Source organism: Pteropus alecto, unplaced genomic scaffold, assembly GCF_000325575.1.
Source record: "Pteropus alecto unplaced genomic scaffold, ASM32557v1 scaffold55, whole genome shotgun sequence".
Lineage (NCBI taxonomy): Eukaryota > Metazoa > Chordata > Mammalia > Chiroptera > Pteropodidae > Pteropus > Pteropus alecto.
In genome coordinates, this window is record NW_006436813.1 from 712,450 (window position 1) to 726,945 (window position 14,496).

Below are 14,496 nucleotides of genomic sequence, written 5' to 3' on the forward strand. Positions count from 1 at the left end.
ACTTACCCCAAAGACTTGAAAACCCATATCTAAAAAGATATTTGTACACCGATGTTCATAGCAGCATTATTCACAGTGACCAGGACATAAAAGCAACTGAAGTGTCCTACAATAGATGATTGGCTAAAGAAGCTGTGGTACATATATACAATGGACTATTACTCAGCCATAAGAAGAGATGAAATACTGCCATTTGCAACAACATGGATGGACCTTGAAATAATTATACTAAGCGAAATAATCCAGACAGAAAAGGTTGAAAATCACATGATATCACTTATATGTGGGATATAAACCTAAAAGCAACAAATGAACAGGACAAACGAACAGAGACTTATGGACATGGACAATGGACTAGTGGCTACCAGAAGGGAGGGGACAGGGGGGAAGGGGAAGATAAAAAAATAAAATGTTAAAAAAAATTTTATATATGTATAGTATGAAAAAAATAAACTGGCATTAAAAAAATAAAATTAAATTTAAAAAGCTTAACATTAGGCACTTACATAGTTTTGTGAGAGATCAGTCATCCTAATTACTTAGTACTTAGATGATTAAATAAAAAATTCTTAGTGAATTAAGCAGGTAATTTCAACATACTGCTTACATTTTACTTATTTTGTGTATGATAGAATTGTAAGAGACTTTGAGAGAAGAAAATGTGAGATTTCTAAACCTAAATTTAAATGAAAAGTTAATATTATAAGAGCCGTGCTTTTTAAAAGCAGTTTTTGTAAGGCCATCATCTGTAGGAATGATTGTATAGGAGTATGTGGTAACAATGATAGCTAGCGATTATCTGGGTTAGGAGTTGGTAAGCTTTTTCTGTGAAGGGCCAGGTAGTAAACACTTTAGGTTTCGCAGGCCAGGTGGTCTTTGATGTAACTACTCATCTCTGCTGTTGTAGCATGAAAAAGGCCATAGACAATATGTAAATGAATGAACCCACTAGCTGGGTTCCAATGAATCTTTATTTATGTAAACAGATTGTGGGCTGAACTGTAGTTTGCCGTTGTTCACTCAATCTAGGTTAAGGAAATTTGTGAGAGACTTTAGTGGTTTTAAATGCAGAAATTACAGAATTAAAAAAATCAATCCACAATTATGAGATTTTGTTTTTCTTTATTCTTATTTTTCTTTATTCTTAATAGGTGAACATTATACCAGTGATTGCCAAAGCAGATGCAATTTCTAAAACTGAGTTACAGAAGTTTAAGATCAAGCTCATGAGTGAATTGGTCAGCAATGGCGTCCAGATATACCAGTTCCCAACAGATGATGAAAGTATTGCTAAAATCAATGCTTCGATGAATGTGAGCTCCTAACTGAATGTTAATTCAGTTTTACATGTGAAAAAAATATAATTTATAGGTAACATTACTACTAATATATTTTTACTTATGTCTTCCAAAAAGACTTCAAACAAGGTGAATTTTCAAAAAGTCCAGCATAGGAAAATGTTTTATTTTCTAGAGTTGAGAAGAGTATAATGAGAATATATTTTTGAGCATATTTTCTTTCTTTCCTATTTTCATATAAATAAAGTGATGCATTTGTGAGACCGGGATACCCCTTTTGTGAAATTATAATTAATTGCCTTAGAAAGATACCTTTCTATCCTGTCTTTAAAAACATGAGAAGACTTTATAGCCTCCCTTGGATGCTTCAGATTCTTAAAATTTTTAAGATCTTTCTAATCTAGTATTTAAACTCATTCTCCCTTATATTACTTATTAAACATTCACATAACTTTTAGTATAACATATTTGAAGATGACTAAATTTTGTGTGTTACTTTCTTCAGGCTACCAAATTTCTTAAATATCTGATTATATTTTGAAGGATCATGGGTTTTGGAGTCAGACAGACTTAACTATATATTCTTGTCGGAGTTATTAATCTTCCCAAGACTGTTAACTTATCTACAAAACTGAGTTAATAATATCAATTTTAAGGGTTGTTAAGAGGATACAACTTTTGTGCTTTCTCTAACATGGTGACATTCAGAAACTGTTCATTCCACTTCCTTTTTCCTTTTCTGACTCTTCATACTCCCATGTATGTTAAGGATCTTTAATTAAATATATCAAAAATCGACTAATGTAAATGACTAATATAAATATAAGTGATCTTAATTTCTGTGTGTCATATTGCCTTTACATCTAATTTTATTTCTGTGAACATCTGGAATAATTTTTCAGAAAGGCACAATTAAGAGATTAATGTCAATTATTAAATATTAAACATAATACCTAATACTTTTTTCATTAGACTTTTTCTCTATATTAATCCTCAGCTTCAGACAGTCCAGTCTGCTCATTGACACTAAATCTAGCTTTGTATCTTTGTCCAAAATCTTCTCTTTATATTTAAGTTAGTTTTTACACTCTGCTTGTTCTATCTCTAGTTCGGGTTGTATCTTTCTGCTCACAGTGATTTCTCCTCTACATTTCTGTAACATTTATTGTATTTAGCATTTGTTTGAGATGTAAATATTTTGTCATTTATTGGTATCATATCTATATATGCTAAAAATAGATATATACTCTAGTTACATATATATGTGTGTGTGTATATGAATGTGTATGTATATTCATATATATGTGTATGTATTCATATGTATATATGTAGTGTGTGTGTGTGTAATTTCTTTAGCATTATCTTTGTCTTTTAGAATGAAGATAATATTGAAGGAAATGATACCTATACTAGAATTCTTTCTCTTTTTATATTCCTATAGCATAATACCTTGCACGTGGGGGATGCTCAGTAAATAATTTTCTTTATAGGGACTGAAAATGTAGTACATATTCACTACCAAGTTGTAAAATTCAAGGCATAGCAGATCATTTGATTTTAATAAATTTACTATTTAATAAATTTTCTCTATTTTTCCATAAAACTATTTTAGTAGTCATTTATCACATTGGTATGAGATGTAATTGATATCATGGTTTCTTTCCAGGGACACTTGCCATTTGCTGTTGTAGGAAGTATGGATGAGGTAAAAGTTGGAAATAAGATGGTTAAAGCTCGCCAGTACCCTTGGGGTGTCGTACAAGGTAAATGAGATAAATGGTGACTAGAAATATTCATGTTGCCTAATAGTCTCATTGTTGCATTTAATGCATTCTTTGAGGTGATGCTTATTTTAGATTATGATTGGTTATTAGAAGAGTTGGCCGTGTTCTGTTTTAGCCAAATCTGGAGAGACTAGGCAGAGCCTCCTCCCCATTTTCTGCATCATACCATACATATTATCTGCCCAAGCGTGCCTAGATGTTCAGAAGGTAGGACACAGTGGTCAGGTACTTTGAACAAATTTGCGTGTAAATAATAATGTTCAAACATGATACATAAACTAATTACTAGGCAATTTTAGGGTACAGTAGCACATCTTATAAATTTATATATTGCCAACTATTTCCAAAACAAACCAGTCAGCCGACAAAAAAATGTTAGGATTTATTTAGCATTATGAGTACTATCTAGTTCATTTACTTACGATGCTAATTAATGGGGAATAGATTACTTGCTAATACTGTTTCCTAATGCTGCTTTTTAAAAATTGACCAATTTTATAATTAATAAATATTAAAATTTTTAATATTTTTAATGTATAAAAATATTAAAGGTAATTGTGCTTAAACAGTAACATACTTATTTGTACTCTTGTCAGCATAAATGTAGGAGGACCATGTAAGTTTATTTACTAATTGCGAATAGTGTCTAACCCAGAATCATAAATGTAGCATGGTATAAAAAGAATTTGATAATTATAGCATGCACAGATGGTATTCTTGAATATGCAAAATTTACTCCTTTGAAGTTTTCCCTTGAAGTGAAATAATATTACATATTATTTTTAGCACAATGTGAAATATTCTGAAGATAGTTTGTAAACTGCTAACACAATGTTAGTGAAATAATTGATGCATACAGTAACATAATATAATGAATTTCATTTCTATTTTCTGTTTATCCATTGGCTACTAAATTTAAAGTGAATCTCTTGGTCTCATAATTAACACTGCTTATAATTCAGAGTGTATAATGCAAGAATTTCTTCTTTGGTTGTGTAAAACGATCATAGCTGTTAATCAGACATCATTTTGCTGTTTATTACACATGTTTTCTTCCAGTCGTTCAACAAATACTAATTGTGTCTCAGGAATTAAAAACTTGTATTGCTTTTTCTTGTTCTGGCTAGTGGAAAATGAAAACCACTGTGACTTTGTAAAGCTCCGGGAAATGCTCATTTGTACAAACATGGAGGATCTTCGAGAACAGACCCACACTAGGCACTATGAACTTTACAGGCGTTGCAAACTGGAGGAAATGGGCTTTACTGATTTTGGCCCAGAGAATAAGCCGCTCAGGTAAGTGGAGACTTTTCTGAGAAGCCAACCAAAGAGGAAGTTAGAGAGGATTATACTTTTTTTATATATTCTGGATGATGGAGAATGCGTTTTTCAGGAATTTCCCAATATGAAGTAGAACCATTTGACAATGTTTAATTATCATACTTCTCGAATCACTTGAAGCCATCTTTTAGGGGTCTCTACGCCCTCATCTGACTCAAGGAGTTAAGTAGAAGGAAGGATAGACATATGGCAAAAGCTCACATTTCAGTATATACTAAAATGAATAACTAGAGGAAAACTTTTAATTTTTTTTTATTTTTTTATTTATCTGAAAAAGACGAAAGCATATTTATTATACAAGAATGTTGGAATGTGAATCATATTAAATAAATTTAAAAACTTGATTTTTATCCTGATGACTGTTTTTGAATAACTTAAATTTAGGAAAATATAAAGGAAGAATGAAAGTATTTGTAGGGAGTCAGAAATTAGACTGTTTTAAAGAATTTTAGAACCTAATAACCCTCTCATGATAAGCGTTAAATGTTATTATAAACTTGCTTGGTAATTTTATATGCTGCTACATTCCTGTTTTTTGATTAAGATATGTAAACACGAAACTCTAATCCTTAATAGACCAAATGAAATTTGATGTAGCATTCCAGACCAATTTTTCCACAGAGGAAAGCATGAAATATTTAGGACAAACACTGCTTAAACTCTTATGTGAGACTAAAGATGCTTATTCTGTTTCATTATTTGCATTTCAGTCATTTTCTTGGTTATTAGTATTTACACCAGAGTAAACAAAAAAGAAAGGAGGAGCACATTAAATCAATGCTGCTATTTCATATGACCTTTGGGAAGATTTAGTAAATGAGGTTATATTTTTTATTTTTCTTCGATCTATATGTTTAATTAATGTTTTAGCTCTGGAAGGAAAATAAATTAAGGATTATATGTACTTAACTCCTCCACACCTATTCAGGCATGCTATGCTTCCAGTTATAGGCCATTTCTGGTAAATGATTATTTTCTCTGTCGAAGATAAAATCATCTAGAGTTGTTTTCCCTAGTGTTTCCTAGAGGAGGCTTCATTTCTTATTCTTTCAAGTCTGAGGGTCAATTCAGAGGTCTTTGTGTGCATTAATGAGACAGGGATCCCAAGTAAGAGCAAGTGGGACAGCCTTGAAGTACTCTGAGAATTGGGGTTCAGCTTGCCTGGTAGATCAATTATCAGTCACCTGTGGATGATTAAGAAATACAGGTTCAGAATTTGTAGGGATGGAGCCTAAGAATCTGTATTTAAATTAATATTCCCATTAACTTATTCAGCAGATGTTTATTGTTTTGTTTTTTGGTCCAAAGATGAGCAATATTTTGTTTATTTATTTGGGGGGGTACAATTAATGATTATTGATTCAGATACAATATAAATATCAAATGTGTTGCAATACTGATAATAAATGGGATAGAAAACTGCTAAAACATGATATATAAAACCTAAAAAAATAAACTATGAACAGGGAAGTCCTACTGCAGCTTAAAACAAAACAAAAATAAATGTGGATTCTTATGAAAACAAAATCCTTTTCATAGAGAAATACAAAAAGCATGATTTAGCAATAGATTTACCCTAAACATCATCTATCTTTTTTAAAAAATTACATTACTTTGTATTTTTTTTTTAATATTTTTTATTTTTCAACTACAGTTGACATACAATATTGTATTAGTTTCAGGTATACTACATAGTGATTAGGCATTTTATATAACTTAGGAAGATCACCCTGATCAGTCTAGTACCCATGTGACATCATACATAGTTATAACAATATTATTGACCATATTCCCTATGCTGTACTTAACATCCCCATGACTGTTTTTATAACTAGCAGTTTGCACATTTTAATCCCATCCCCTCAGCCCCCCTCCCATCTGGCAACCATCAAAATGTTCTCTTTATGAGTTTGTGTCTGTTGTGTTTATTTATTTAGTTTTTAGATTTTACATATAAGTGAAATCATATGGTATTTGTCTTTCTTTCTCTGACTTATTTCACTTAGCATGATAGCCCCTAGGTTAATCCATGTTGTTACAATGACAAGATTTCATTCTTTTTTTATGGTCGAGTAATATTCCATTGTATGTATGTACCACATGTTCATTATCCATTTGTCTATCGATGGACACCTAGGTTGCTTCTATTGTAAGTAATGCTGCAGTGAACATAGGGGTACATATGTCTTTTTGATTTAATGTTTTGAGTTTCCTCAGATAAATAACCAGAACTGGAATTGCTGAGTCCTTCTTTGTCTCTTGTTATAGCCTTTGTTTTAGAGTTGATTTTGTCTCATGTAAGTATTGCTACTTTAGCTTTTTTTCATTTCCATTTGCATAAAGTATCCCTTTCTATCCCTTTACTTTCAGTCTGTATCTTTCAATCTGAAGTGGTTCTTGTGTGGGCAGCATATGTTTGGGTCTTGTTTTCATATCCTTTCAGCCACTCTTTGTCTTTTAATTGGAGCGTTTAATCCATTTACATTTAAAATAATTATTGATGAAAATGGAGTTATTGCCATTTTATTATTCATATTTTTTATCTCCCCCCCACCCCCATCCCCCAAAAGAAGTCCCTTTAACATTCTTTTAACAATGGTTTGGTATTGCTAAACTCCTTTATCTTTTTCTGTCAAAGAAGCTCTTTATCTGTTCTTCGATTCTAAATGACAGCCTTGCGGGGTAGAGTAATCTTGGTTATAAGTCCTTACTTTTTATCACTTTGAATATTTCATGCCAATCTTTTCTGGCCTGCAAAGTTTCTGTTGAGAGATCAGCTGACAGTTTTATGAGAGCTCTCTGCTAACTTACTGCTTTTCTCTTGCTACTTAAAACTTCGGTATTTTAATTATGTTGTGTCTTAGTGTGAACCTTTTTGGGTTCATCTTGTTTGGGACTTTGCACTTCTTGGACTTCTATGTCTGTTTCCTTTACCAGGTTAGGGAAGTTTTCTGTCATTATTTCTTTAAATAGGTTTTTAATTCCTTGCTAACTCTCTTAACCTTCTGGTACCCCTGTGATGGGAATGCTGATATGATTGATGTTGTCCCAGAGGACCTTTAAACTCTCCTTATTTTTTTGGATTCTTTTTTCTTTTTGCTATTCTGATTGGGTTGTTTTCTGCAATCTTGTCTTCTGAATTACTGATTTGATCTTCTGTTTCATAGAGAGAATCTGTTGATTCTCTCTAATGTATTCTTCATTTCGGTTACAATATTCTTCATTTCTGACTGGTTCTTTTTTATGTTTTCTATCTCCATTTTTATGTTGCCTGTCTCCTTGCTGAAGTTCTCACTGAGATCATTGAGCATCCTTATAACCAGTGTTTTGAACTTTGCATGTTATAGATTGCTTGCCCTTGTTTTGTTTACTTCTTTTTCTGGAACTTTGTTTTTTTCTTTCATTTGAGACATGTTTCTTTGTCTCCCCATTTTGGCTGACTCTCTGTGTTCATTTCTATGTATTAGGTAGATCTGCTACATTCCCAGTCTTGGCCAAGTGGCCTTATATAGTAGGTGTCCTGTGGGGCCCAGTGGTGCAGTCTCCCTGGTCACCTGAGCCAAGTGCTCCAGGTGTGTTCCTTGTGCACTTGTGTGTACCCTCCTGTTATAGTTGAGCTTTGATTGCTGTTGGCACTTCAGCAGTAGATCATCAAACTAACTGACTGTGATGACAGCGGACAAGCTGTTGTGCGGGGCAGTACCCCATAGAGCAGGATTTATTTTAGTGAGGTGCCTCCTGAGTCTGTCCTTTGGGTGTGTCTTTTGTCGAGGTAGGTGGGTGGTCTGGTGTGGTCTGAAGCTGGCCACCGGGTGTGTTGGTTCTGGAACCTCCTGAGAGGAGCTCTGGTGCAGGTCAAGATCAGCTTTTGCCTATTCCTGGCCCAGGGCCACCTGGTAGGAGCTACACAGTGATCTGCAGATGGTTGCTGCTTTGCTAGGCTTGGAGGCAACTAGGAAAGAGGCTAAATTGTGAACTGAGGCCAACTGTCACTAGTGCTGGGCTTGGTGCCAAGGTACAGAGCATGCCAAGGCCAGACACAACTTGTTTGGGTTTGTAAATTTTTGAGAGATTTTAGGAAAATCTGTAGCACGAACTGAGGTAGGATGTTTGTTTAGAAAAGCTGCTGAATTTGGCTGACTCTCTGTGTTCGTTTCTATGTATTAGGTAGATCTGCTACATTCCCAGTCTTGGCCAAGTAGCCTTATATAGTAGGTGTCCTGTGGGGCCCAGTAGCGCAGTCTCCCTGGTCACCTGAGCCAGGTGCTCCAGGTGTGTTCCTTGTGCACTTGTGTGTACCCTCCTGTTATAGTTGAGCTTTGATTGCTGTTGGCACGTCAGCAGTAGATCATCAAACTAACTGACTGTGAAGACTGACTGTGATGACAGCGGACAAGCTGTTGTGCGGGGCAGTACCCCATGGAGCAGGATTTATTTTAGTGAGGGCTGTTGCCTCCTGAGTCTGTCTTTTGGGTGTGTCTTTTGTCGAGGTAGGTGGGTGGTCCGGTGTGGTCTGAAGCTGGCCACCGGGTGTATTGGTTCTGGAGCCTCCTGAGAGGAGCTCTGGTGCAGGTCAACATCAGCTTTTGCCTATTCCCAGCCCAGGGCCACCTGGTAGGAGCTACAAAGTGATCTGCAGATGGTTGCTGCTTTGCTAGGCTTGGAGGCAACTAGGAAAGAGGCTAAATTGTGAACTGAGGCCAACTGTCACTAGTGCTGGGCTTGGTGCCAAGGTACAGAGCATGCCAAGGCCAGACACAACTTGTTTGGGTTTGTTAATTTTTGAGAGATTTTAGGAAAGTCTATAGCACGAACTGAGGTAGGATGTTTGTTTAGAAAAGCTGCTGAATGTGGCTTGTAGGATGGGGCACAAATTGGTGGGGCAGAGCGTCATGGAATCATCAGGGTGAGGTGAATGATGTTAGCCAGATCAATGGAGACTCAGACTTGGCACCAGCCTGCATCTGCATGCTGGGTGTGGGGAGGGCTCAACAAAGGAAAATGATGTCTGCCCACACTTCTTACTGGGAGAAAGGTGCTCCTTAAGCAGTTATCCTGAAGCCACATAATTCACTTCCTCTTCGTATGCCCCTAGCGCCCATCAAGCTTTTGCCCCAGAACAGGTGAGTCTATCAATGTAAGTTCATGTGCGGGCCCTTTAAGAGGAACATCTGGGACTCCAGCAGACTTCTGTCTCAGTCACAACCTCTTCTGGTTTTCACAACCAGGAGTTATGAAACTCCTGGAGCCCCACCCTGTAGAGACTGGTATGAGTCTGAGACCACTTGTTCCTCAGGGGTGTCCTCCTCAGCTGAGATATTCCTCCCATTTTTTAACCACCACACCATAGGTGTGGGGCCTGCCCATTCTGAATCTCCATCCCTCCTACCAGTCTCCATGTGTCTTCTGTATATTCTTAGTTATAGGACTTTTGTTCAGTTAGTCTTCAGGTGGTTCTCAGCGGGGTGGTTGTTCTATAATTTAGTACTAATTTTGATGTGCTCGTGGGATGGGGCAAGCATAGAGTTTACCTATTGTGCCATCTTGACTGAGATATTTAGTGTTTGTCTGCCATATGCCCAGCATGATGTTAGTCACTTGGTATACATGTACTGTGGGGTTAAACAAAGACCCTGCCCTTGTAGAGCTCTGGAGTGGGAGTGGGAGGAAGACACTCTGACCCTGTGTGCAGAGTAGAGCGTAGGTATGTAGTCAGAAGTGGAAGTGAAGAGGCTACTGTAGTAGTCTAGGCATGCGAAGATGGAGGCCTGGATTAGGGTGGTAGTGGTAGAGGTGGTCAGAAGCATATTTAGGATATATAATTTGAAAGTGAGTTAATAGGACTCATTGATGGTTGGATATAGGATATAAAAGAAAGAGAGGAATTGAGGATGACTCCAGTCACTGTTTTTACCTAAGAAACTGGGCGAATGATGGTAATGTTTATCGATATGAGCAAGATTGGAGAAGGTAGATTTTAGGTGCTGTGGTTGGTAATTGAGAAATTTTAGATATGTTAAATTAAGTTGCTTATTAAATATTGAAGAGTTTGAGTGCATTATTACATTAATGAATCTGGAGCTTGGGGAGAAGTTATAGCTGAGTTAATTTGGGGGGCAACAGTGAATAATACCATGTAAAATAATAAGTATTTTTTAAGTGTCTACTGTTTACAAGTGCTGGAGATATAATACGGAATACGATCATATAGTCCTGGCTGTCATGTAGTTTACATTTTTGTAGGGGAGGGGGAAAAAATCCAACAACTAATTGCACATTAAATTACAGTTGTGAAATGTGCACTAAAAGAGAGGTAGTATATCATGAAGCAAGGGTGTCCTGATTTAATCTGGAAAATTAGAGAAGTCATCCTTGAGGCAGTTACTGTTTTGAGCTATAATAACATGGGAAAAACAGAGCAAGACATATGCAAAGATATGAAGGCAGAAAGAGAATGACATCTTTAAAACTAGAGGAATATCAGTGCAGCTGGAGAGGAGACAGTGGGATTGGCATAAGATTGAGAGAACAGGTAGACAGGAGTCAAATTATGGAGGCCCTGGTAAGGATTTTGGTCTTTGTCCTAAGGGAAAGGGAAAGCCTTTAAAATATGCTATCACTCTGATACCATATATGCATTTTAAAAGTCACTCTTAGCTGTAATGTAAAAAAGGTATAAGGGAAGTGCAAAGATGCTTAGGAGAGACTAGTTAAGAGAATGTTACTGGAACTAAAGTAATAGCCATGAAAACAACTGGTCGTGTTGGAAAGATATCTAGAAGATGAAACTGAAAGAACTTAGTGATTGTTTAGATATAATAAGATAAAGAAGAAGGAGATGCCAGCACATGCTAGAGGAAGACTTCTAGTCTCCTGGATTAATGGTTTCATTGACTAGGTAGATGGTTGTACTATTCATCAAGATAAATATCTCTGGAGAAAGACTAGCTTTTTTTTTTTTGTGGGACAGCAGTGATTGTCATGATGGAGATTGTAAGTTCAGTTTGGGACCTTTTGACTTTGGGCTTTCCTCTGGAACATCCAAGTAACAATGCCAAATAGGCACTTTGGCTATTTATCTGGAGCTCAGAAGAGAGGGCTGGGCCAAAGGAATAAATTTAAAGCCATAGACATTTAGACGGTTAATTGAATATATAAGTATGGATGAGATTTCCTGGAGAGAGAGGTACATCTGGAAAGAAAGTTACCTTGAAAACAGCCTTAGGTCACTTTAATGTTTGTCAGCTGAAGAAGCAGATAGAAGAAATCGAGACGGCTTGAGTAGAGGAAGGAGGAAAATCAGCAGTGTCATGTCTTGGGAGCCAAGTGAAGAGAGTTTCAAGAAAAAAGGAGAGGTCAGCTGTGTGGAAATTGAGGATCAGGCTTGTACTATAGAAGTACCAGTTGCTTCCTTTACACTTCTTTGAAAATAATGAAAACTACTCCATCTGAAACAAAAAGAGTAACAGTTGGAAGACTACATAGGCCAAGACTTACAGATTCAAAGGGAAGATTTAGAACAAGTAGAAATCAGTTTTATTCTAGTGCTAGGAGTAGAGTGAATGAATTAAAACTATTTCTGTTCTCTGCTCAACAATTCACAGCCCAGGAGGAAATGTCCAGGAAGCACAGCTTAGGACATGTCCCCACGTCTTGGGTAGGCGTGGGTACGAACCTGGTTAATTGTTCCAACAGATTGTATTTCATGGGGGAGAGATAGTGCTTCAAAAGGTAGTCCAGAGCAATGATACCAGAAGGAGATAGACAGATAGACTGTCAGAGATTGTTCAAAACATCCTTTTTTTTTTCTTTTTTTTTTTGGAGCATTTCATCAGTTTGGGGAGCATCTGCTTAGTGATCAGATGAAGAATGGAATATTGGAAAAAGATGTTTCTTCGATTTTGGCCAGGTTACAGATTGGGTAGGGAGCAGTGGCTTGCAGAGGACAAGCAAGAAAAATGGGGAACTAGCTTTCAGTGTGAAGGAGGCCTCTGTCTGCATACCAGGAACCAGTGAGTCCTCTGCCCTCCCCAGGCCTCCTCTCCTTAAAGAGAAGACATTCTGTATTGGACCTCTTGCGTCAGGTATCTCTTCTCTTGGTGCTTTCTCATTTATGAATTAATTATTTGATAGAGCTTTTATACTTCATTATAGCCTGATGTCTTAGGAAGGTTTTACTTTTATAGTTCCAAGACGTTACATTCTCTTTTCTAGGGAGTCTTTCTCATTTAATTTGGGGTGTACCTAACAATAATCACTATAATGTATTCAGCATATAAAATCTATCCCTCAATATTATATCTATATATGAATAAAAAGAAGAGTTATATGAACCTGGTAGGATGACCTTTATTTCTCTTTATTACCTACCCAGCCTTCTTTACTGCCGTTCCTTCAGCTCATTTTTCCATTTACATTTTATTGAATGGTTATGCTGAGTCATTGTTAATGTCCTAATCTACCAATACTGATCACGTACTTATCAGAAGTTCAAGTAATTGGTATTATACTCTTATCTTCTTAATTAACTGATCTTTAAGTATTGAAACTGTATAAAACAGGCTTTTATAAACCCTCTTAAATCCCCAAGTTATTTTAGATTAACATAAGCAGTCTTATTCCCACAGTCAATCACCTTTAACATTTGAATACAAAATCACTGTCCCTGAAGTGTTTGGGGACCTATAGTTTTGAATAGATTTTTGTAGTATTTTAGAGTTGCTTAAGTGTTTGACATAATTTGGTGTGTCATAAAATTTTGTGTCTTAGGAACTCTCAAATAGTTTAAAAAAAAAAAAAGGAAATAAATAGTTAACTTCTAAGCATTTAGTGTACAGTAGAAATGGAAAAAGTCCACCAGGCTTATTAGAACTGACATGAAACAAGACCAAGGTATTGGAGTGGTTTTCTTAATGAAAATGAGCATCTGATAACTTTTTTTTCTTCCTTTTTGGTTTTCAGCTTTGCTTTAAATCAGTGATATTTGCAACTGTAGTAATATGTTGCATTAAAAATTCATGACAGCGAGGTACTTTTATACTAGAAAAGGGAGTAGTATAGCAAGATGGTTTTTCATTTTTGTTTCATAAACCCATGCTGATAAACAATGCTTGCATTAGATTTATAACACTAACTATATAAACCATTTCCTTTCATATCTAAGAGTTTCTTTACAACTTTTTGAAAGATAGTGCAGGTTTTTTACTTGCAGTTGGCTTTACAAATTTACATTTTCACAGCTAGAAAGCAGTGTGACATGATAGAAAATGTGCAAGAGCAGTATATCACTTTTTTATCTTTTGCCGAAACATCACTTCAGCATAGTCTTATTTATGGTGGGTAGGACTATGGCTTTGGAACAGGTCTGATCTGATTCAAATTCCAGCTTTTACTTTCCCAACTATGTTATTTGGGGCAGATTACTTTACCTCTCTGAGCTTTAGTTTTCTTACCTGTAAAATGGAGTAATAGTGCTTGCTTTTCATGGTTGCTATGGGAATTAGATAGTGAAAGGAGTCCAGAAAAGTACCTTGCTGGTAGCAGCCGTTCAACAAATGTTAGGTCTTTTCTCTTTGCTGGGTAGATTTATTTTCCTTCTAAGCAACTCAAGTGCTTGTATAAATAGATTAATGAGAACTTTTTTAAAACTTAGATTTGATATGACTTCAAGACCTTATTTAAAACAAGTTTGTCATTAAAGACCATCAGCCTAGCGTAGGACCAGCAAAATGTAATGAGGTATTTGAAAATGGTGAAAGTAGCCTGATAAATTTAGAGGCTTCTTTAAAATAAGATCAAAACAAATAACAGAAGAAAAAACTTGGTAAAAAGTAAAGTTCCTCCCTGAGCTTTGAGGCCTTTATGTAGTTATCTAAGGCATTTCATACATTTATAAGCTTTGCTTTTAAAGACAGTGTTTAGCATCTGTTCTTCCTCAGAGTACCTGCTATGCATACCACACACTCAGTAGCAGCCGTAATAGCTACTGTGCAACATGCCTTACTCTATTTTTTCTTGAACTTATAGAATTCTATACTTAAAAGATTTATTTCTCCAGTTACGATATTTGAAAT

At 35.8% G+C, this 14,496-nt stretch overlaps 1 protein-coding gene across 4 annotated transcripts in view; it reads left to right on the plus strand.

Moving 5' to 3' along the window:
* The window catches only part of SEPT10 (septin 10), a 67,509-nt gene that overhangs the window by 41,148 nt on the left and 11,865 nt on the right, over positions 1 to 14,496 (plus strand). For all 4 annotated transcript variants that reach the window (XM_025048490.1, XM_025048491.1, XM_025048492.1 and 1 more), the window contains 3 exons: positions 1,152 to 1,313; positions 2,965 to 3,061; positions 4,210 to 4,378. In XM_025048490.1, coding sequence (XP_024904258.1) covers positions 1,152 to 1,313; positions 2,965 to 3,061; positions 4,210 to 4,378 — 428 coding nt within the window. The remainder of the gene's footprint in view (positions 1 to 1,151; positions 1,314 to 2,964; positions 3,062 to 4,209; positions 4,379 to 14,496) is intronic.